We start from the raw sequence: 23,742 nt of genomic DNA on the forward strand, positions 1-23,742 counted from the left end.
GAGAGAAAGAGAGAGAGAGAAACTTTGATCAGTTGCCGAAAGAGAGAGGGAGAGAGAGAGAAACTTTCATCAGTTGCCGAAAGAGAGAGAGAGAGGGAGAGAGAGAGAGAGAGAGAGAGAAACTTTGATCAGTTGCCGAAAGAGAGGGGGGGAGAGAGAGAGAGAAACTTTGATCCGTTGCCGAAAGAGAGAGAGCGAGAGCAAGAGAGAAACTTTGGTCAGTTGCCGAAAGAGAGAGAGAGAGAGAGAGAGAGAGAGAGAGAGAGAGAGAGAGAGAGAGAGAGAAACAGACTTTGATCAGTTGCCTCCTGACTGGGGGATTGAACCCACAACCTAGGTATGTGCCCAGACCAGTGATTGAACCTGCAACCCTTTTGGTATACAGGAGGATGCTCCAACCAACTGAGCCGCCTAGCCAGGGCTAAACTCTAGCTTTTGATTTAAACATGTGAGGGTTTTTTGTTTTTTTTTTCCTTACATAAATTCAATGGAATTTTCCAACTATTTGTGTTTCTTTAAAAAGAGGAACCTGTTTTACAAATTGATTACGTGGAAGTTTATAGAGTTTACTTAAACTTTCCATATTTTTGTGAAAGGGTAGCTACAATTTTTTGTTGTTTTACCTTTTAGTTCAAGAGTTCACCCTTAGGAAGTTAAGGCAATTATTGTTAAGAGCATGTTAATTGGATTTTTAGCATGATTTGATAGGATCTTGTCTTTATGGTGTGATTAAGTTTCAAGCATTAAAAAACATTTCATTTGAAGCCATTTAGATTTGAATAACATAACATGCAAGAAAGAAAAAAATGATTTCATTTTGTTTTGACCAAATCAGTCTTATAATTTGACTTGCATTATTATTTTTCTTGAATTAATAAAAATTAATGCACATAATTCATTTTTGTAGATTTGTGTTAGAATATATAAATCATTTAAAATTGTTCTGTGTTTACAGGTTCAGAGTTGACGTCTTGGTTTCATATAGCATGCACACTGTTCTGTAGTCTTCGGGAAAGATAGTCCTGAATCATCTGATATAATTATTTTATTAAGGTCTTTTGTGTGTGATAGACCTAGATTCAGTGTAGAGTTAATGGTAGCCAATGCTTGGTAGGCACTTGCCATATGCCAGGCTCTGTTATATGTGACTAACATGTATACATTCATTTAGACTTAATGACAGCCCCTGCTACACTTCTCAAGGTGATTTTAATAGAACACACTTACTCTGGCATTATAAAAGTGCATTTCAATTTAATGTCCCTCATTTTGAAACTACAATAGTTTTCCCAGAAATCAAGTTGATGTAGTAAAAACAAAACTATATTGACTGATCCATAACATCTTTTTCCATTTCACTTATTTCGAATGCTGAATAAATGCCTCAAATGTTTATATATTTTATGTAGCGCCAGTCTTTCAGTATAGTAAATGTAAATATATTTCCTTTGCTGGGTAATCTTCAAGTAGTTCATAGAGAAATTAATATATGCTTTTTTGACCTGTGGGGTTGGTTTTTAGTTCTTTTCAGTGCTCTCTATGTATATTTACTGCCAACTGCAGGTATTTTACACATCTACATAGGTATATTTTCCTACTATTCAAAGGGAAAAGTAAGAAGATTTACTAGAAGAAATCACTAGAAGATTTCCAAGTGAGAATTTCTCTCCTCTATATTCAGAAAGCTTCTGACTGTATTTGTCGGGCTAGGGGATGGGAAAGGGAGGAAGATGGTGTTTTGTCAGTTTTGGAGTTTAGTTCAAGTTTTGGCTGAGTGGAGCTGGTGTTTGAATGTTATATCTTCCCAACTACATATATTAGACTTTTGTGGACAGGAACTGTGTATAGTCGCAATATTGTTAGCTAAGATGTCATTTAGAAATGAAGCAGATAGTAGATTTGAAATAGAAGAATCATAAACATTAGTTCTGGAAGAGCTGGGGAGCTATTTGGAGTTCATCTAATGCCATACCTTTATTTTTATGGCTAAGGAAGCAGGCACAGAGAATTCAGAGACCTTAGATAGCATCCTTCTGGGAGGGGCAGAGTTGGGAACAGAGACCCAAGTGTTTTGGCCTGTCCAGTGCTCTTATCAATGTACAGTTGTGATGGACTTTGTTATAGGGTCTCATACTACATGTTAACTCTCATTTTAATTGGTGGTAAAAATCTGTCAGGCTGATTCTTGGCATTTAATGAGCCATATACCAATTATATTTTGTGTGTATGTGCGAGTTTTTTTTTTTTTTTTTTTTTGTTTTCATTTTATAATTAGGGAGGTCCCCAGGGCAAAGTTGAGAAGGATTTTACATGTATATTGGAAAAATATGGCCAACTGTGCAACCAAAATTCTTTTAGTAGCAACCCTTCGCCCTTCCCTGTTATAGGTACCTTCACATAGAGACAGCCACACTTTACGAGAGAAATGTAGAGGATAATTTGTCAATAGCTTGTCCAGTGTTTTAGGAGTCAGAATGATTTAATAGAAGTTCTTCTAGGTGTTCCACGTTAGAATATTAAATATATCACTCAGCACAAATTGCTTTTTTATTTGATTAATAAGGACTATGCTGGTTGAAATGGCACTTAAAGGCCCCAAACAGGTGTAGGGAAGGGGGAAAATGTTTTATGTTTTTGTATATATATTTCAAAGTTTGTAAAGTTGATTTTTAAGAATTGGCCATTTTGAAGAAGTGATATTTTGTGTGAAAGTCAGAAAGTTGTGCATGCTTATTCAAGTATTTTCCCATAATGTAAAACTCAGGAAAGATATTTACAGAAAGACTTTTAAGAAAATCCACAAAGATTATACTGTACTCTGAAGAGATGAAAGGTGTTTGAAATATATAATTTGTGTGACTCACTTCCCTATATATTATGTTTTTTGTTTTTTAAAAAAACAGGATACTAACTCCTGAAAGGGACAGACTGGCTCTTAGAGTTATTTCATGTGCAGAGCAAGTTACCTTGAATTTCCCTTCCACTTCAGTATATTAAAAGTTTCTTATAGCCTTAAGCACTTAGGGCATATATTAGTTTCACCTATTTCTTGCACATAGGTGAATACTGTAAAATTATATCATGATTACCCTTCACCATCACTTGTATTTCAAAGAAGCAACATTTTGTTGTATTTGAACATGAATAGTCTTCATTAAATTCAGTTGACCAGCCTGTCTAAAATGTGTTAAAAATTGTGGTGTAGAGCAGCTATATTCCACATAATATTAGTTGTAGCCAAATTTATAGTTTAGAGAAAGTTGTAGAATTTATTGTGGCTATTGATTTAGAAATTAACATAGGAAATTGTTAATCTATGAATTTTGCTCTTATTTGTATAAATAAGTTATTTGTATAACTTTGTCACCCTACTTTTAGTCTTCTGTTATAATTTCACTTGTGATGGCACAGTTATAATACTTATTTTTTTTATTTATTTGAAAACATTGTGCTTTACTAGACTTCTGAAAAGTAATTTGACACAGAAAAAATGTCCATAACTATTCTCAACTGTTATACATATTTTTGAGAGTCATATAGTGTTACTTGGTAGAAAGCGTATCAACCTGATAGAAGATTTGGATTGGACATGCGCACTCTTGTTACCTGTCACTAACTTGTTCTGTTAACTGTGGGAAGTAATATCATTATTGGTGGGTCAGTTTTCCTAGATTCAAAATTCTAGATGCAATAGCTACTACATAGATTTGTTTTTAAATCAAATGAGGTAATATATGTGAAAGCATGTTGATAGCAAATTATTAAAGGTTTGGAAAAGCTTGTTAAATACTTTGTTTTGCTTGCCTCCCTGTATTCTTAATATAGTCCTTGTCACAGAGTAGACAATCAGTACATATTTATTAACTGAATAAATATATGTATATGATATGTTTTCCTCATTGAATGATATTTTTAAAAGATGTTTGAAGAAGTTTAATATTTGCTTAAATTGAGTGGTTGGTTGTCATAAGTAAATATCTGTAAAATATTCTTGTAAGTATCATTAAGAAAATATGCCATTCTTTCTTTTTTGCCCTGCCATAATGGGTCATGTTGGGCAGTGTTGATGCTTGCTTTGTTTGGGGATGAAAACTTGAGCATCTCAACAACAACAACAAAATGTCAAAAATGTTAAGAACAAAAGGATAATTTTAATGTGTGATAGTTCTTAACAATTAATGGAGAGCTATAGGAAACGTGTCAATAGGGAAGAATATTTATTATAATTTTAACTATATGTAGGTGCTTACATAATGTTCAAATGCAGGTTGGGTTTTAAGATGGTTTAATACCATTCTTTCTGTTGACTTAGAATATTCGTTCGCTTAGTCTGTCTTTTATTAAGACTGAATCTTCTTTCCTTGTTTTATCCGCTGATTATTCCATATTTGTTGAGTGTCTCTTATGTGGCAGGCACTGTCAACCTGTTTTACTAATAATAATGCTATTGAATAAGGTGGAAGATGTGAAAACGTTTTTTAATTGTAGTATGACATTCAGATGCAATTATTATTATCGTCAAATTCTCAAATAATTCTGAACAAAAGCATTGTTATCGTAACTGCTTTGTGTAAGTTCTCAGTTGTATCTGCCAAGAATTTTGTGAGAAAATTTTTATAAGAATGGGAAAAATTAGATCCCAGCAATGGAATGTTGGATGAAATAGGCTTAAAAGAAAAATGAACCAAGTTCTGGGTGTTACAGGACAAACTTCTACAGAAGTCAGGGCTGTAGGAGGAGGGGACGTTCACTCTGCCTTTGGGAACGGATTACATCCTGGAAGCGCAGCTCATCCTCTGGCAGATTAGTGGTGTTAGTGACGCGGGAGCCCGAGCGTGAGCCGCAGAGAGTAGGTGACATGGTGCTGGGACGTCGCCACTGCAGGAGAAGTAAAGAATATAGTTTACTGCATAAGAGTTAATAGCATTGTTTTTATGCACAAAACAGCATTTATTTCTAGCATAGTGATCATAATTCTAGAGTAGTATACACCTGAATGTCTTTTAAGTTACGCTCAATGTGCCGTTTTAGTCAGTAGAGACGCAGGAGCAATTTTTAAAGCTGAAAATTATGATTATGGGTAGAATCTGTTAACATTTTAAGATGCCAACGCATAAAGTTCTCTATGCTGTGTGGGGTTCACTGGCCCTGATGAAGTGGATAAATTTTGTCCTATTGATTTAACATATTTTAACAGTTTAATGTAACTATATTAGCATATTTTTAAATCTAAAGTACTAGTTTATGAAAGTTTCTTTATAAAACAGAATTCATTAACTTTGGGTTGATCTGGATATTTCTGTACTGTTTTCTATGAAGAGGCAGTGCTGGGGGAAAGAGCATGTGCCTGGTCCTCTGTCTTGGTCTCTCATAAAGTATCTCTGTGACCTTGGGCCAGTCACTTGCCCAAGAGTCGTCTTGTCTCCTTCCTCAACTGTAAACTAAAGTCCCTTCTGGCCCTGAGATGGTTATAATGAAATGTCCACTTAAAAAAATAAAATCAATTTTGACAATACTTTTGTTTTTCTAGTGTTTTCTTTTTTTGTAAAGGTATGGTAATATAAATTATTTAAATAGGAAAATATATGTTTTAAATATGTTTATTGGATATGTATTATTTTTTGGTTATTACTAAGTGTTGATCCCTAATCTCTTCCATTTCTAATCCCAAGGATATTAACATGTTGCGTACTGGGGTATTTAAATGCCTTTTAGAAATGATGAGAATTCTCGCCACTCATACGCAATGTGTTAAGATATGTTTTCTTTTACCCAGATTATATAATTTTATAGTCAGGAATCAAAAATTGCTTAAATAGATATGAGGTCCCTTGCTACAGTACTTCCGAGGAGAAGGTCTAAAGGGCAGCTCCTCTAAAGACATCATTTTGTACGGGTGTTCCCAGTATTTAACTTCCTCATGATTATTTATGTAAAGAGTTAACCCTTTTAATTATTTAGCTCTATATGTATTATGTAGCCAGCTGACCATGTTGAGTTCTTTAAGAGGTTTCATAAATTAAAAGGATCTTTGGATTCTGCCTGAAGGATTTTTTTTTGTTTGTTTGTTGCCTGTTTTTGATGGTGAAATGGGTCTTGCCTTAGATTATGTGGCCATTTCCCAAAACGTGTTCCTCTGGTATCAATACATGTTACTAAAGAAATAAAGAGGGCCCTGTTTGTTGAAATAAATTCAGACTTTGCTGAGATATTTAATATGTTAATGGTAATTTTTCAAGAGAAAGACATGGTTTGCAGAATTTTTCCAACTTATTTGGCCAAAGAGTTTTTCTTCTTATATCTTTCTTTTTCTTATTTATCCAAAATTTCTTTTAATATTCTGTCAAGCATATTTTGTGAAAATATACCCAGATTCTAATACGTATCTCTTTGAGTCTCCACAGTAGGAAAGCCTGATGATTTTGAGGCCAGTCTTGAGCCTGCCTGCAGGTTCTGCCTGCAGACCCCTGGCAATGATGGGTTTGGTCCTTGGTTCAGCCACACAAACTGTCAGATTGTTAAGCTTGACTCCTGACTGCTGCGTGATTAGGCTGTGCACTTAATTTGCTTGGAAAACGAACTAATTCAATTTAGTACTAGCTAAGTAGTATAACCTTGACTTAGTGCCATGCCCTATTTGTCAAAACCCAATTTGAGAAAATAGTATACAAGTATTATATGGTCCATCTATGAATTTTTCTGGTCATCTAAAATTTATGCCTGTGTTCCTAGACCACGTTTTTGATCCCTTTCCATGGAAATGCTTTCATTCAGTTTTATCTTGGTATTTCCCTTTTTAGGCTGAGAGGGACAATAAGAAATTGCCCTGTAAAACTCACTGCTATTTATACGTGAGGATATTTTTGAGGACTTTGTTTTTTACACTAGAAAGTGTCTTATGAAGGCCCATGAAAAAATTTCAGATTTTTGTCCCAGGAAGAATTATTCTTCTGAGCAACTTTTTTTCTTTTTTTTAAATTAAAAAAAATACGTATGGGTACTGTAAATATTGAAACCATTGTGTTTCCTTATTTGCATTGCCTCTTGAGAGCTTGGGCTAGATTTGTGGCCTGTCTTTCACAAATACATAGACTTTGGCTTTTTATTTTTATTTAAGGCAGTAATTTTCAACCCTTTCTATCTTATGGCACACACAAACTCATTACTAAAATTCTGCAGCGCACCAAGAAAGATAGTTTTTGCTGATCCGACAAAAAATAGGTATAATTTTTATGTATTCACACTGGGCGGTTATTGTTGTGTTGGCTGCTGTCCTCCTTTTATTCGACAATCCGAGGAAAAAGAGGTCAGTGCCCCAGACCAAATAGTCAGGTGCTGCATGTTTTAAACATTCTTACAGTGCACAGTTGCAACTCACTGATTTCAGGTAACGTCAGTGTGGAGTTAAGCATGCACGCTGTGGAATTAGTCAACCTGGGCTCCCATCTTGGCTCCGTGATTCTGTTTTCCAATCAGGCAGAGCTGCTTACTCTCTGTGAACCTGTTTCCTCATTTGTGAAGTGGAGTTACTAGAACCCTCCTAAGGTGGTGGGGAAGATTACCTGAGAATAATAGATTTAAGCGCCTCTACGAGTTTTTGACATATTTTGAACGTTCCATACTTTTTTTCCACTTTCACAGTCCCTTTGTTTCACTTTGTCTACTTTAAAGAATAGTTGATTTTATCTTATTTACAATATTTTACTTACTGTCATCAATCTAAAATATTTCTGGAACAAGGCAGAGTAAGCATGCATAAATGTTAGTTTCTTAGCACAGGACATTTTACATAAAATAGAACAACTAAAAACATTCACAATTGCTTTCCCATAACTATTTTTAAATTTACAGAAATTTTGAAACTAGACCTAGGTGAAGATTTACTTTTAGTCCACGTAACTTTCATTCTCTTCCCTTTCGCCTGAAACACACACCGCCGAAGACATTTTCTGTATTATTTGTGTAGGTGTGATGGTGCTTTTCTTAGGCCATTTTTTATTGCAACCTCTTAGGTTAAAAGTTTCACTATCATTTGAAATCTGTCACAAGACCAGGGAAGTGCATTCATTATACAACTATTTAATAAGTTCCCCAGTTTGAAGAGCTAGACTTTTATGTGAGGTCAGGCCAGTTGAAGACATTTACAAAGAATTAGTTGTTTGTTATTGCTGTGAGTTGCAAGAATGGAAAAAAAAAAGAAATTCTTTCTTCAATACTTCCTTCCAGGCTGAGTCATCACTAGAGTGGGAAGGGCTGCAGCAGCAGAGAATCCAAACCCCAAAGCTGATACCACAAAGTACCATTTCTCCAAGTTGGGGGCTAGAGGGGAGCCATCATGAGCGATGTTACCATCGTGAAAGAAGGTTGGGTTCAGAAGAGGGGTAAGTGTTCCACAAGAACCGAATAGTATGGTTGGTAAGTGTGCTGACAGTGAGTGGTATCCTGGAAAGTTGATATTTTTTCTGATGCTGTTAACCAAGTAAACTGTGACATGCTATGTCCAGCAAGAGAGGAATGATATTTAACATACGTGTTAAGAATTTGCTTGTTCATTAAGGATTCTTTGTAATTCTTGATTTTGATGATTTACAATTAAGTTTGGCTTGCTGGTCTGTTGTGTGCATGCATGTTACAGAAAATCCGTGTTGTATTTTTCTGGGTTGTCTACAGACTCTACAGTCCAAAGGGAAATCTTTAGAATGATTTAATATCTAAAAAAGTGCCTAACTTGTATGCATTTTAAGACATGTAAACATAAATAAAATTATTCAATTATATTAAGCCAATTTGGGTGATGGTAGGGGAAGGCTTATAGTAGCAAAGGGGAGGAGTCACCCACAAACTCATGGATTCAACAATCTCATGAGTAGGTAAGTAAAGTCCTGAAGTAAAAGACCAAATGAGGAGGAAAGGGAGTGTGTGTGTTTATGTTTAATTTTATACTTTTATTTTTCATGATCTGCTTCTAGTATTTCTTGTTCACTTCTACTTTAGATAAATAATTCGAATGCATTATTATACTTTTGTGATAGTAAAAGAAGAACTCTTCAGTGTAAAACTTGTTTTACATGCTCTGTGATATCACCTGCTAATGTGGTCAATGTGTTTATTAGAAATCTAGAGTTTAGATTCGTTGCTAGGCAACTACTGTTTATCCACATGGCCAAGTTGAGTCGGATGAGGACTATTTCATGCTCAGGACTTCGAAGTTACTGTATACCTATTTTCTGGTTAAAAGTTGCCTCTTACATAGTGATTTTAACATTCTTTTAAGGTTTGTATTTCATACCTATGCTGAAAAGCTGTTTAGAGGAGTTAAATATGTTTATGTATTATTGAGCTTTTAAAAAACAGTCTTACTATTTATTATACATATAATAGAATTCATTAGTTTTAGGTGTGATGAATTTTGCTAAATCTATACAGCGGTGTAAAAAACACTTTATAAACACGACTTAGAACATTTCTGTCACCTGAAAAAGTTCCTGCATTCCAGCCACTATTGGGCTGTTACTATAGTTTTGCTTTCCCAGAATTTATATACGTAGACTCATACAATATGTAGTCCTTTGTATATGATTACTTTCACATTGCATGATATTTCCAAGATTCATCTATATCGTTGTGTATATTGTTAGCTTGTCCCTTTTTAATAATTATTGAGTAGTGTTCTGCTCTCTGGACATACTACTATTTATTTGTTTGGCAGTTGGTGGACCTTTGGGCTGTTTCTAGTTATTGGTTATTATGAATGAAGCATCTATGAACATTAGCGTGCATGTCTTTGTGTGATGTGTCTTCATTTTTCTTGGGCAATATCCTAGGAATGAGATTGCTTGGTCATATGGTAAGTGTGTGTTTTACTTTATAAGAACTTCCACACTTTTCCTAAATGGCTGATTATTTGTTTTAAGTTTAAGTTTTTATGTTATTCTCATATTAGAAATTGGGAAAGCATTTTCAGGTTTCAGTGCTATATGAGGAAAGATATTTTTGGTTTATTTTCTAACTTACCCATTGAATTTATGCTTTTCTTTTTTTGGGGGGGGGGCGGGGTCTGGCAAGTCACTTAACCCATTTAGAGCTTTGCTTTATTAATCTCTAAAATCTGTTCTCACAAGTTTCTTGTGAAGATCAAATAAGATAATGGATGTGGATGTTTTGACAATTTTAACATAAATGTAAGCTGTTGCTCTCACCACATTTTATCAGGGATTTAGCGTAGTTGTTGAACCTGTTTAATTAATTGTGTCTTCTCTGAAATGCCATTATAGAAGGTTGGTATATAGGACATGGGATATAGAAAAAGGAAAAAAAATCAAAAAGAATTTCTCAGTGTTTTTCCTGCACTGGTTAGGGAAAAGAGGATTCTAGTGATTGTGTGTGTTTGTGTTTGTGTGTTCTGGAAGTAATAGTCTTATAAACGTAAGGATTGAAATAATGCACAGAGGTATAAAATGAGAAGTAAAAATCTTTCTACCCTCTACTTCTTTCAACTAGTTTCTCTCCTGAGAGGTTACCGTTTTAGACCTTTTGCATTTTTAATTCTTCTGCTGATTATTCCAGTTTTATATAGACTATAATATTATGTTACACTTTGTTTTTGACTAATCTTAAGTAATCTAGTATATTCCTGTTATGAAAAATGAACAATTTCACTTTTAATACTTACTGTTCATTTTTTGGGCCTTTATGGTTAAACCTCTAGCTCTTGAATCGTTAATTCCATAAATTATTTCAACATAATCTTGTCACTTTATAAGTTAAGAAAAATTAGTACTCCTTACAGTCTTTTCCCTTGGATTCCTCACATTACTTTCCCACTTTATGTCAACTATAACGTTTATTTTATATTATCAAGGTTTAATAGTTATACTTGCTGATTCCAAAAAGCAGTAATCAGTGTTATGCTATGTAAATAACATTAACTGCTAAACAAGGTGTATGATGAGTGTTTGGGATCCACTGAGAACAAATGGATCTTTATATGCTGTTGGTACTCAAGATCGTGACATACTTTAGTTTGGGCTGTAACTTTGTCCCAGATTTTCTAATGGTCACATTTCCCCTCGGTTGGTAGAGGAGTGTGTGCCTGCATAACATCACTTGGTTACCCAGCTTTATATTTGTTGAAGTTCTAATATGAGTTGCCTTTTTATCTGGGTATGATGCCCACCTAATACTATGCTATTGAATTGCATTCTTGGACTAGTCATGCGCTCTTAGACCTCATTTCTTTTTGTTTTGGGTTTATTTTGCAGTTCTCTAGAGTACTCCCTGCAGTAATTTTTTTTCAGAAAGAGAGCGTGTGTGTGTGCCTGTCAACACTGTGGTTGAAAATGCCCTTTACATTTTCACGCCTGTTGACTACCTTGGCTGGGTATAGAATTCAGGTTTTACATTATTTCCCTTCAGAATTCTGAAGGTTGCATTCCATTACTTTTTAGTAACCAGGTTTGCTGTTAAGAGGTATGGTGCTAACATGAAGAATTTTTTTGTAGGCAACCTGTTTTGTTTTCTGGAAGCTTTTTGTGTTAGTGCCTCTTGACCGTTGTCATAAAATTTAAGGAGGATGAATTATAGTCCTTGTTAGTTCATTCTGTAAAGCATTTGGGGGACTGTTTGAAAATGCAGACTTTGGTGTCTTTCTTCAGTTCTGGAAAATCTTTATTTCTTTTATTATTTCTTCTCTTCTGTGTTGTGTGTGTGGTTTTTTTTTTGTTTTGTTTTCTGTTTTTTAATTTCCCCTAGAGCTTGTGTATCAATGCACTGCTTAAAATACTTTTTCATTTTCCATATCTTTGTTTTGTTTTTCCTCTGTGAGATTTCCTTGACTTGTTATTCTAGTCCTTCATTGAATTATTTACTTCAGCTGTTTCTTTATATTCCTGGGAATTCTTTATAGTTTATGGCCACGTGCTCTTATTTTACTTATATGACGCAATCCTATTCTTAGGACATTAAATAGATTTTATTTTTAAGCTTTTTTTTCTCTTTAAATAACTCTTAATTTGTTTATTTTGGTTCTTTTTTGGTGGTGGTAGTTCTCTTCAGGTATCTGGTGATCCCTGTTTGGGTGTATTTTGAATGAAAGCCTGGGATTGCTGGTAGTGTCTTCTGTCTATTTTTATAATTTATGTATTTCTCCGGTGCTTACAAGTTAGTCACTGAAACAGGATTTGTATGGTAGTTTTTAACTGTACTTGAAGGCATTAGTTGAAATATTAGGAAAGTCAAGCTGGACATTTTTCCTCCACCATTTTAAATTTATTCTTTTAGAGATTTGTCATACTATTTTAATAATAATTTTGTGTTTTAGTCAAGTAAATTTCACTCTGTAATCTGTTGGTGTTTGTCTATAGATTGGTTTAAAGGATTGCTTCTAAAAGAGCGTTATTATTTGCTACCTGTTTACCCTGGGAAATTGTTTCCACCTGAACTATGGTGTACTTGTTTAAGAATAAATACGATAACATCTGCCTATTTTACCTCACTGTGTGGCCTTAAGCATTAGGAGATAAAGTGTGTAGAGGAGTGTTTTTAAACTATTGATCAATAAAGGGTATTGATATAACATTGTTATAATTACTGTATAGCCCTTACTTTGAATGTCAGTCCTTTTTCTCAAACCTGTATTGCTGAATCAGTTCTTGTTAGCTCCTTTTCAGATATAAACTCATTTTACCTGTACTTTTAATGCAAATAAGTTGTTCTTCAGTAAATATCTTCCAGGAAAAGAAAGAAAAAGAGACTTAAAGATAATTATTGATATTGTGTAGCATAAATACTTTCCTGACTTTATTAGTGGCATATAGTAGTGGAACCTTTTTTTTTCTGTACTTTTTTGGAGCAATTGCAAAATGGTGGGTAATAATTGAGATAACACAGTAACATAGTATCGTTGACATTAGAAATGATGGTAAAAGAAATACAATGTAGCAAACACAGAGTAAAGTATTGTCTGCATTTCCGTCCTTGGTGGTCCTAGCAGAGCAACTCACAGTTAGGCCGCACATTGGCATAGGAGTCATTGCATATATATTAAACACTTGTTAAATTCTCTCCTTCTAAGACCAGCCTATGAAGTGTACGCCAGGTGACTGGGTTTCTCTAAACCGGATGTCAAATTTGCTTTCTTATTTTGTTCCATTAGAGCTAGTGGCAATATTTGCTCTGAAGAAACTTACTGCATTGATAAAGTTTAGCTTAAAATATTTAAGTTATAGAATTAAGTAGATTGCAATAATACTAATCAAGGGCTTATTGTAACTTATAACATTTTGTTTGCTTAATAGTATTGTTTCTTAAAAACGTAAGTATGTAGTGTCTTATAAATGTGGACAGCCAGTTCCCTGATAACAAATTAAAATCTGTATTGTATTTCTAGTCAACTCATAATCTTGCCTTTTTGAAACTGGTACATATTGAAAGGTGATTTTATCATTAAAAACATTTTGATTGATGAAAATGCATGCATGTGTTAATTTCTTACACTTTTCTTGTATTAATATCTAACAGATTGAACTTCCATGTTGTGTTCTGTGTATATAACTAGTTTGTGCTTTCAAAGAACTTTTGCCCATAGTTTGGCTTGTACTTGTGATATTTTCCAATTGAGAGATATCTGTAAGCTGTTCTTTGAATTATGTCTTATATTCTGTGAAATGGTTTGTTTAGATGAACTAGAATGTTAGTATTTGCTAATTCCAAGCTAAAACTTTATAAATCTATGAGTTGTCATACAAAATAGCTTACTTAATCCCACTATGCAAAATATACTTTAGTAACAAAGACTGTAAGCTGAGTTATGTTTTAATATGTGATTGTTGTGATGTAGTCGATTATAAGTTGTAGAAAACAAAATGCACAATTTTGGGGGTGCTCATCCAAGTCCAAGGGCCTTCTTCTCTTTCCTCTGTGTATACTTCTGTACCGTTGGTTCTTGTTTTATTCACCAAGTGACTTTTGAAACGAATTATGAAGTGATTAAGGAAAAAGAAAGTGACCATATGATTTCCTGTTTACTGCTCGGCAGCAAGCATTTTCCACAGAGTAAAGAGCTGTGGCGATGACTGTAGAAACCACATGATACATTAGAGACGCTCTCTGTGACTTTGACGTTATGAGTGGAGAAGAAACATGGAAAATTAAATTTGTCAGTAATGGCATTAAAACTCTGAGATTTAAGGTATTTACAATGTGAAATTTGTTTTTCTTGTTTCAATTAATTCGTTTTGAAAATTTTAACCAAGTAAACCAAATGCAGAGAACCATCAAATGATAAACTAGAATTACAGAATTACACAGTTGCTGTTGCACTCAGACCCCCACCCCTGCCTCCCTTCCCGGTCAGCTGCTGAGTTCTGTGTTTTGACTTGGTATCCTGCAGCCTGGTTCCATTCTTATAACATTAATGTTAGTTATCAATACTTGGAAGGTTTTCTGTGTTGATGGCCAAGTCATCTGCAAAGAGCCTCAGGAGGTTCTGCTCTTTTATCTTTCTAATCATTATGCCTTTAATTAATTCTTCTGGTTTTACATCACTGGTTAGGACTTGTAGTACAATTTTGAATAAAATTTTGAGAGTGGACATTTTTGCCTTATTTCTCATCTTATGGGAAAGCGTTTACTTTACCATTAAGTATTGTATTAGCTGTAGAGTTTCCTTTACTGCCCTTTATCAGGTTGAGAAAGTTCCTTTCTATTCCTAGTTTGCTGAGAGTTTTTATCATGAGTGGGTATTCAGTTTTTTCAAAAGATTTTCCTGCATCTATGGAAATGAAGTTTTGACTTTTTTCCTTCTGTCAATATGGTGTATTACTTTTATTGCTGGAATAAATTCCATTTCGTCATGATGTATTATTACCTTTAATATAGTACCAGTTTTGATTTACTAATATTTTGTTAAAGATCCTTCTTTTTTCATTTACCAGAATATTGATCTATAATTTTTGTTTCAGGTTTTGGTATACTGTAATCCCTCTCTATATCGCGGTTCACTTATCGCGGCCTCACTGTATCGCGGGATTTAAAAAAATATTTTATTTAATTATTTATCACGGATTTTTCGCTATATTGCGGGACTTTGCGGTACTGTACAGTAAATACTAAAATAATTGTGAGATTCCTACTTCGCGGATTTTTACCTGTCGCGGGGGGGGGGGGGAGGCGGGGTCTAGAACGTGACACCCTCAAATAATGGTTATGCTAGACTCCTAACAGAGGTTGTCATAGGAAGTATTCCCTCCTTACCTTTTCAAGAAATTTGCATAAGATGGGTTTTATTTCTTCCTTACGTGTTTGATACAGTGCATCAGTGAAGCCATCTGGGTTGGAGAATTTTGATGATTAATTCAATTTCTTCAAAGGATACAGGGCTATTCAGATTTTCTATTTCATCTTGTGTTGGTTTGGGTAAATTGAGTTTTCTAAGGAATTTGTCCATTTCATCACAGTTTTTGATTTATTAGCCATAAAGTTCTTAATATCTGTGGGATTTATAATGATAACCCCCTTATTAAATTCTAATATTGGTGTATTGTGTTCTCTCCTTTTCTTTGATCAGTCTTTCTAGGTGTTTATACATTTTATTCATCTTATCAAGGAGCCACAGTTTTGCTTTATTTTCTTTGTCATTTGTTTTCTCTTTTATCGCTTTTGCTCTGTATTATCTTAATTTGCTTGTCTTTTCTCTGGCTTCTTAAGGTAAGATATCATATTGATTTTAAACTCTTAAAAAAAAAAGAAATATAAGCATTTAAAGCCATGGGTTTATCTTCCCTGCTTAACTGTCCCACAAGTTTTGATCGTACTGTATTTTCATTGTCACTTAGTGTAAGTTTTTTCTTACTTCCCTTGTGGTTTCTTTGAACTTTAGGTTATTTAGAAGAATACTACTTAATTTCAAAATATATGGGGTTTTTTAGATATCTTAGTGTTACTGATTTCTGTTTTACATTTGATTGTAATTACAGATGATGATACTATGTAAAATTTCACTCATGTGAAACTTTTGGTAATATTTTTTAATGGCTCACCACCATATGGTCTGCCTTGATTTTTTGCTGTTGTGGGTGTAGTGTTTTATAAATGTGTGGTTAAGATGGTTGATACTGAGTCATCTCTTCTATGTCTTTATTGACTTTTTTCTTTAGTTCTGTCAGTTACTGAGAGAGGGGAAAAAACCTCCATCTATGACTGTGAATTTGTTTCCTTATTCTGCCTGTTTTGCTTTATATATTTTGAAACTCTGTTATTAGATGCATCCACATTTGTGATTATTATATGTCTTGAGATATTACAGCTTTCATCTTTATTTTTGGTGATACCCTTTATCTTGAAATTCCGTGCGTCTGATACTAATAATAACCACTCCAGATTTTTTATGATTAATATTTGCATATTTTATCTTTTTAAAATGTCCTTTTACATTTAGTCTGCGTCTTATATTTTAACCACCTCTTTTGAAGATAGCGTATGTTTGGGTCTGATTTTTAAGAAATGTTATTTGACAGTCTTTACCTTTTAATTGGATGTGTTTAGACCATTCATATTTATTAATGGAATTCTTGACATAGTTGGGTTTCCTACTTTTTGTCATGTATTCTTTGCTCCTTCTTATATTTTTTAAAAAATTTGGTATTTTTTTAACTATTCCATTTTTCCCCTCCAGTATTGGCTTATTAGTTATATCTCTTAATTAAATATTTAAAAAAATTACATTTAATGTTATTGTTGATATGGTTGAATTTAGGTCTAATGTTTTGTTATTTTTTATTTGTCCCAGTTAAAAAAAATTCCTCTTTATATTTTTCACCTTCCATTGGGTTAATTGAATGTTTTTAGTATTTCATTTAAATTCCTCTATTAATATGCATTCTTTTTGAGAGGATATCGCCCCCAAGGAGCAATAATTGGTTCCTGGTGGAATGTGTGAAAAAAACCTAGATATTACAGTGTTTGTGCATCTCCAATGGGGCACATTAGATAAACAATATCAAGCATATCTGTGGTATTCCAAATCTATGTGGGAGGCTAGAGTGATTAGGAAAAAAGTTTAAAAAAGCTTGTCAGGTGAGCCATGGTGGAAAAAACCCTGAGCAACACCGCTCTGCCATTGTTTCAGATTGCATTACTTACTTAGTGGTTGTTGCGGGAAATGGTTTTCAACCAGGGTTATTTTACTCTCTAGGGAGATGTTTTGATTTTCATGACTAGGGGTGAAGGTGCTACTGGCACTGGTGGGTAGAGGCCAGGAAGCTGCTAAATATCTTCCCAAGTGCACGACAGTCTCCCCCACACAAAAAAATTTTCCACTCCAAAATTTCAGTGGTGCTGAAGTTGAGAAGCCCTGCTCCTGAGATTACAATATGTATCCCTAATTTATCACATTCTATATTGGGTTAATATTTTACTACTTCATGTAAAATATAAGACCCATGCAACACCATAGTTATTTCTACCCATCCCTTGAGTACCTTGAGCTACTCTCCTTATATATATTTATATATAAATATGTAATAAACCCCATGATGCAGTGTTTTTTGCTTTATGTCTTTTAAAGAAGAGCAGGAGAAGTAGAGCTTTAATATATACTTATTTTCAGTTTCTAAAGTTTCATTGTTAATTCCTATAGATTGGCATTTCTAATATTATTTTCCTTCAGCCTGACAAACTTTTTTTAGCATTTCTTTTAGAGCTGATCTATTGGCGACCAGTATACTCATTTTTTATCTTAAAATGTTATTATTTTGTTTTTACTTTTGAAGGATTTTTAAAATTGCACATAGAATTGTGATTTGATGGTTTTGTTTCTTGCATCACTTTAGAGACGTAATTTCATTTGCCTCTGGTCTCCATTGTTTCTGGCTCCATTGTTTCGTGCTGCTCCCTATTTATAACCAGTTATTTTTCCCTGGATGCTTTCAAGATTGTTCTGTCTTTTATTTTCAGCAGCTTGAATATGATGTGGCTTGGTGTTGTTTTCCTTGTATTTATCCTGTTTTGGACTTGGCGAAGTTTTTTTGAAATACAAATTTATGCTTTTCCTCAAAGTTGGGAAGTTGGTGGTCATTATTTCTAAAGAACATTTTCTGTTCTGTTCTCTCCTCTGCTTCTGGGACTCTGGTTATACCTATGAAGACCATGATAATGCCTCACAGGTCAGTTAGTCACTGTTGTAGTCACTTTATTTTTTCTCCAATATTACTTCCCCCAGTTCTTTAGACTGGATAATTTCTATTAAGCTATTAAGTTCACTGACTCTTCTGCCATCTCTAGACGGTTAACCCATAAAAAGAATTTTTTCACTTGATTCTCTTTAAAAGTTCTTTTTCTCTGTTGAGATCGTTCATCTCTGCATTTATTATGACCATATATTTTTAAGTCCTTGAATATTTTTAAAATAGCTGCATTAAAGTCCTTGCCTAATTCTAGCATTAGTATTTTCTTGGAGTTGGTTTCTGTCGACAGCTTGTTTCTCTGATTATGATTACAGTTTTTTGTTTCTTCAAATGTCTAGTAATTTTCCGCTGTGTGTACGTCATTATGGCGATATATTGTTTAGTTTCTGCATCTGTTACTGTCTTCCAAAGGTGCTTACCTTGGTTTTATTTAATCTCCACCCTTTATTTCCCTTCTTGGGAAGAGCAGGTGATATCTCTGCTTTTCAGCTTTGCCTCCCCCTCTTTTTGCTTTTTGCTTTTCGGCTCTTTGGAGTCCTTCCTATGTGTGCACAATAAGGGGTTAGCCAGAATTGGGGCAAACTTTGTAGGTTTCAGGCTCCCCCCCTGTGTCTTCCTTTTTGTGGGATAACCCTTTCATTCTCCAGTGATTTTGGTAGCTCTGAACTCCATCATCTGACTTCTGAAGCCAGCAAGACTATGTTCAGTCTGAGTTTTATCCACTGTACTGTGAAGGAATGGGGGAACCCCTTAAGCAAAAAGCCATACAGATGCAAATCTTACCCATTGCAGTTCCCTTCTTTCAGGGCCAACTTCCCTCCAGTTTCTGCTTGCTTTTGGTGCTTTCCACTGCCTTCAAAAAGACGTTTTTATATTTTGTACAGAGTTTTTAATTTTACGCATGGTGAGGTTAGTCTGGTAAAAATTACCCTACAACTATTGGATGTGAAACTCTGCTAGGTTTTTTTTTTTTTTTTTTTTAATTTATTGTTGTTCTATTACAGTTGTCCCATTCCTGCTCCCCCCCATTGCTCTCTCCGTCCCCCATCTCCTCTCCCCGCCCCCCATCTCCTCTCCCACAGTCAACCCCCACCCTGTTGTCCATGTCAATGGGTCACTCATACTAGTTCCTTGACTAAACCCTTCCCCTTCTTTCCCCACTTCTTCCCCTCCACCCTGCCCTCTGGTCACTGTCAAGTCTGTTCCTTGTTTTGATGCCTATGGTTCTATTTTGTTCGTTTGTTTGTTTATTTCATTAGGTTCCTGTATTAGGTGAGATCATACGGTATTTGTCTTTTGCTGCCTGGCTTATTTCACCTAGCATAACACTCTCCAGTTCCACCCATGCTGTCGCGAAAGGTAGGAGTTCTTTCTTTCTGCTGCGTAGTATTCCATTGTGTTTTAATGTATAGGTATAAAATCTTGTTTAAGCTTTGTAGTCACTTAGTTTTAGTTGTTATCTAATGTAACTGCTCATATCAAGTTATGAGGACTAGAAATTTCTTTGACATTTATAGTTGAGGAAATTAAATGTTTAAACCAGTTAAGCTCCACTCCTGTCGAAATACAGCTGAACATTTTTTTTCAAGTGAATTTATAGTATTTTTAACTACAGGAGACTTAGGAAGTTATCTAGCCGTATTGATCTTACAGATTAGAAAACAGGTCATTTTTTGAACTAGGGGCAGAGCCAAGACCAGTAGTTGGGATCCCTTTGTTGCCAGTGTTATATACATTTTTTTTTCTTGATGCATGAATGTATCTTAAGTTCTTTTTTTGAAAATCATTTATTAGTCTTGGTTAGGGAAGGGCTCAGATCTGTTGAATAGAAGGGTTTAAAACCCTCAGGGAATGGAAGGAGGCGAGTTTCTTGTCTCATGCAATCCTCACACTGTTTGAGTAGTACCATTCACTGCTCTGCATCCCCGTGGGAATCTGCGGAGCTGCATCTTCTCTCCCTTGGAGAAACCATGTCCGTAGGTTCTATATTCTTTGACCCAATCACATTCCCTTGCTGATGTGATAATCATGCACCTACCACTCTGTGTTCTTCTGTGTCTGGTTTTGCTCATGCCAGTCCTATTTGGCATGTTTATTTCCTTTGTCAGTGAAAATCTTGTGTATCCTTTAAGGCCAGATTCTGATGTCATCTCAACCATTTCTTGTAAAAATCAGAGTCTCAAAGTTAGAATGATTTCTCTTGTCTAGAATATAACCTTACTTTTGTGCCTTTGCTTCTTTATGGCTTTATGTTGACTAGTTATTAAATAGATCCATTATTTCTGCTTCTTCATTGTCCGCTCCCTGAGGGCAGGAACTGTGTCTAACACGATAAAACTGTTTACTCCCTCCCCCCCCCCCCATGGAGTCTACCAGTCCTTTGAATAGAGTATGCTCTTGATTGATCTTTGATGAATGAATGAGGAGGAGGAAGTAAGTTGTAGGCCTTCAAGTAGCCGTATAGCACAGATTGCAGGGCAAGAAACTAGAATCGGGACAGCTGAGGCAAGGCAGGGGACACAGAGGAGATGACAGTTATGAGCGCAGCCTCTATCTCGGACAGGGTTTTGGTAGGGGCAGCGCTGGGATTCTAGTTGGGGTGTGTATCCCAATCTGCAAGTCTTGTGTATGCGAGAGGGCAGGAATTGGTAGAAACTAACTGAATGGCTATTCTTGGCGGAGTTGGCTGGATAGAACCCTGAGAGTTCCAGAACAGATTAGTATATAAGGTATCTAAGTCAGACCGTGGGACTCTAGAGTGATAATATAGTAGAGGTCATAGTTCTGGAAGATTTACCCACATCAGGGGTAATTTTTGGCTTTACTCTTAGAACTGCAAAGCACTTGGGCTTTCATGGAACCTAACTTTTCAAGCCTATAAGAAGAATCCTTTCTGCTCTGTTTCTGAAGGACCATTCATTCTCAGATATGCTGGGTAACTAAAATCTCGCAATATAAGGCGTAACTCTTTCATTATTTAACAGCTCTGAGCACTAATGGTCTTTGTTTTGCCCTCCTGAGCAATATAAACAAATATTTTTCCATGCGATAGGCCTTTAAGATCGCTATGATGTCTTCCTTAAAATCTTTTTCAGCAAAAAGAAAACAAAACTTTTTTTTAGTGTATTTATTGTGTGACATGGTTTCCAGCCCTCTCGTACACAATCTTGGTGTCCTGCAGTGCAAATAACTCACTTTGTCCACCTCTCTCTTAAAATGAGGTGCCCAGGAGTGAACAGCACTGCAGGTGTGTCCCTGCAGGGAGGAGCACCGCTGACTGTCCCCTGCAGTCTGCCACTGCAGTCTAAGGGTGCAGTCACTTTCCCAGTTTTATCTTCTAAATGTTCCGTTTATGCAAGTCATTTACAAACACCAAGTTGCTGTCCAGATGCTACCAATTGACACTCCCGTCACTGGTTTGTAAAAGTTTCTTTCTCATACCATAGCCATCACTCGTGTTACTTTTTGGCCATCATATTGCTGTTTTAGTTTACACGTCTTTGCTACTGAGGTTTAACTGTGTATTAATGCTTTTAAGTCATTTTTTAATCAAATAATTTGCTTGCTTTTGTCCTCACTCCATTTTTGTATCTGAGACGTGCGTCTTTTGTCAAGTTTGTACATTTTATATGTTCTTACTTATTTGTAAGATCTTTTCATATATTTCCAGCACCATTATTTTATTAATTTGTTATTGTAAATATTTCTTCTTGTTTGATATCCCTTTTACTTTTATGTTTTTTTGTTTGTTTTTTGTCATTAAAAGCTTTCCATTGTTATGCAATGTAATATATCATACTTTTCCCTTCCAGGGAGGCATTGACATCATGCTTAGAAACCCTTGCCCTGTTTTCTTTGAGCGCCATTAGGATTTAGAAAATTTTGTATTATCTGAGTAGTAGATGAATTCCTTTTGTAAAAGATTCATGCAGTAAATAAATAGAGTGTGATATGATTCCTTTCCTCCCATCTTCCTTCTCAGAAATAACCTCTGTCAAGTGTGATGAGCCAATATAAAGCCAAAGCTTTTCTTCACTATTTGAGAGCCAGAAAGATACTTGTCAGACCATAAGTGGTATTTGCTTCTTGTCAAAATTGGGAGTCAGGAGATTAGACAGGGGACAGGAGGAGGGATAGTTAGTGAAATGATACTTTTACACTTTGGTCTAGATAAACATTGGGATCTTTTTTGTCTCACTTTGCATAAATGGCATCATAAGGACTTAATATGTCTTAGAGACTTGTGTGTGCTGTTGTAATGTGGCCACTCAAAAGAAAAATGACTAGTTTTATAGAACTTGCTTGTAGGGAATATATTCTTCGCATCCATCCACTGTTTTTTTGTGTCTAAGTACTCAGATGCCATCAGTTTTGTCCAGTGGTTAAAAGTATGGGACTTAATTTCATCTTAGCTTTGACATTTATTAGTGACTGTGGGCAAAATACTTAGTCTTAATATGCCTTATATTTTTCTTCTGTAAAATGGAGATACAATGTCTATTTTATGTGGTTGGGAGACTCAGCGATCAGAATGTTTGAATTGCTCTTATCACAGTGCATGGGACATCATAGTTAATAAACCATAGCTGCTATTATTTAATAACCTGTTATAGAATATTGCTAAATTTTACATCAGGTTTACTAATATTTAGTATCCAGATTCATCCAGTGTTTCCTTCTGTAAGCCCTTTTCAGTTGCTTTTTAAAAATACCCTTCTGATGTTTAACATTTCTCAAAGCTTACGATGCTAACTGGAACCCAGAGTGGTGAGTTACTACTGTCTTCTCAGCGTCTTTGGCATCGGTGGTTTTGCACTTGATGGTTTCTTTTGAGTAGACCAGTATAAATAATCAGTCTTCCTTTCCTGTTGTGTGGCCTGAGTGTTGTGCTTCATCCTCTGTAACTGAAAAGTTCATGTTTGTCTATGACAATCTTTCCATTTATGGTAGGATTTACAAGCTCTATTAGTTGTTTTCTGTATTTGTTCTTTGTTATACTTCTTCCATCTTCAATACTTTTTCTTAATTAAATGAATTAGTGCTAAAGCAACAAGTCCATACATTATTTTTTTTTTTAATCACTCAGGATTGGGCAAGACCAAATGACAGTCACATTCTAATCCTGTGGTTGAACTTTATGACGAAAAAGTTTGCCATAACTAATTTCCTTTCAGAAGAGAAAAAGAGAACACTAATTTCCTTATCTTGCACAGTTGGAAGCTAAGGCATTTTATCTAAAATTCATGCATCAGAAATAGAGGCTGAAGTCTATTTTTTTTTAACATTATAATATCAACTGCTAGCAAAACTTAACATGAAAATAAGAGGAATAAAAATTGGGAAGAAGGGTGAAGGGGAACTTAATTTCTCACCTTCACAATGAGAAGTCATTTGGTGTGGTTACAGATGATAAATTAAGAAACAGAGTCATATGCCAAAAGTATTAAAAGCGGTTGTTTTTGAGAAGTGGACTAGAAAGTGAGGTGCTGTGTGTGTGAATGATGGAAGAGACACTTATATTTTGTTTTTTTTTGTATGCTACTGAGTTATTACTTTGTGC

The 23,742-nt window shown here is 35.0% G+C and overlaps 1 protein-coding gene across 1 annotated transcript in view; it reads left to right on the forward strand.

The window, feature by feature from the left end:
- The window catches only part of AKT3 (AKT serine/threonine kinase 3), a 190,633-nt gene that overhangs the window by 4,196 nt on the left and 162,695 nt on the right, over positions 1–23,742 (forward strand). The window contains exon 2 of the mRNA XM_090263249.1: positions 8,227–8,381. Coding sequence (XP_090119375.1) covers positions 8,336–8,381 — 46 coding nt within the window. The 5' untranslated portion in view covers positions 8,227–8,335. The remainder of the gene's footprint in view (positions 1–8,226; positions 8,382–23,742) is intronic.

This window comes from Furipterus horrens, unplaced genomic scaffold (genome assembly GCF_987537825.1).
Source record: "Furipterus horrens unplaced genomic scaffold, mFurHor1.1.pri manual_scaffold_15, whole genome shotgun sequence".
In the NCBI taxonomy this organism is placed as follows: Eukaryota; Metazoa; Chordata; class Mammalia; order Chiroptera; family Furipteridae; genus Furipterus; species Furipterus horrens.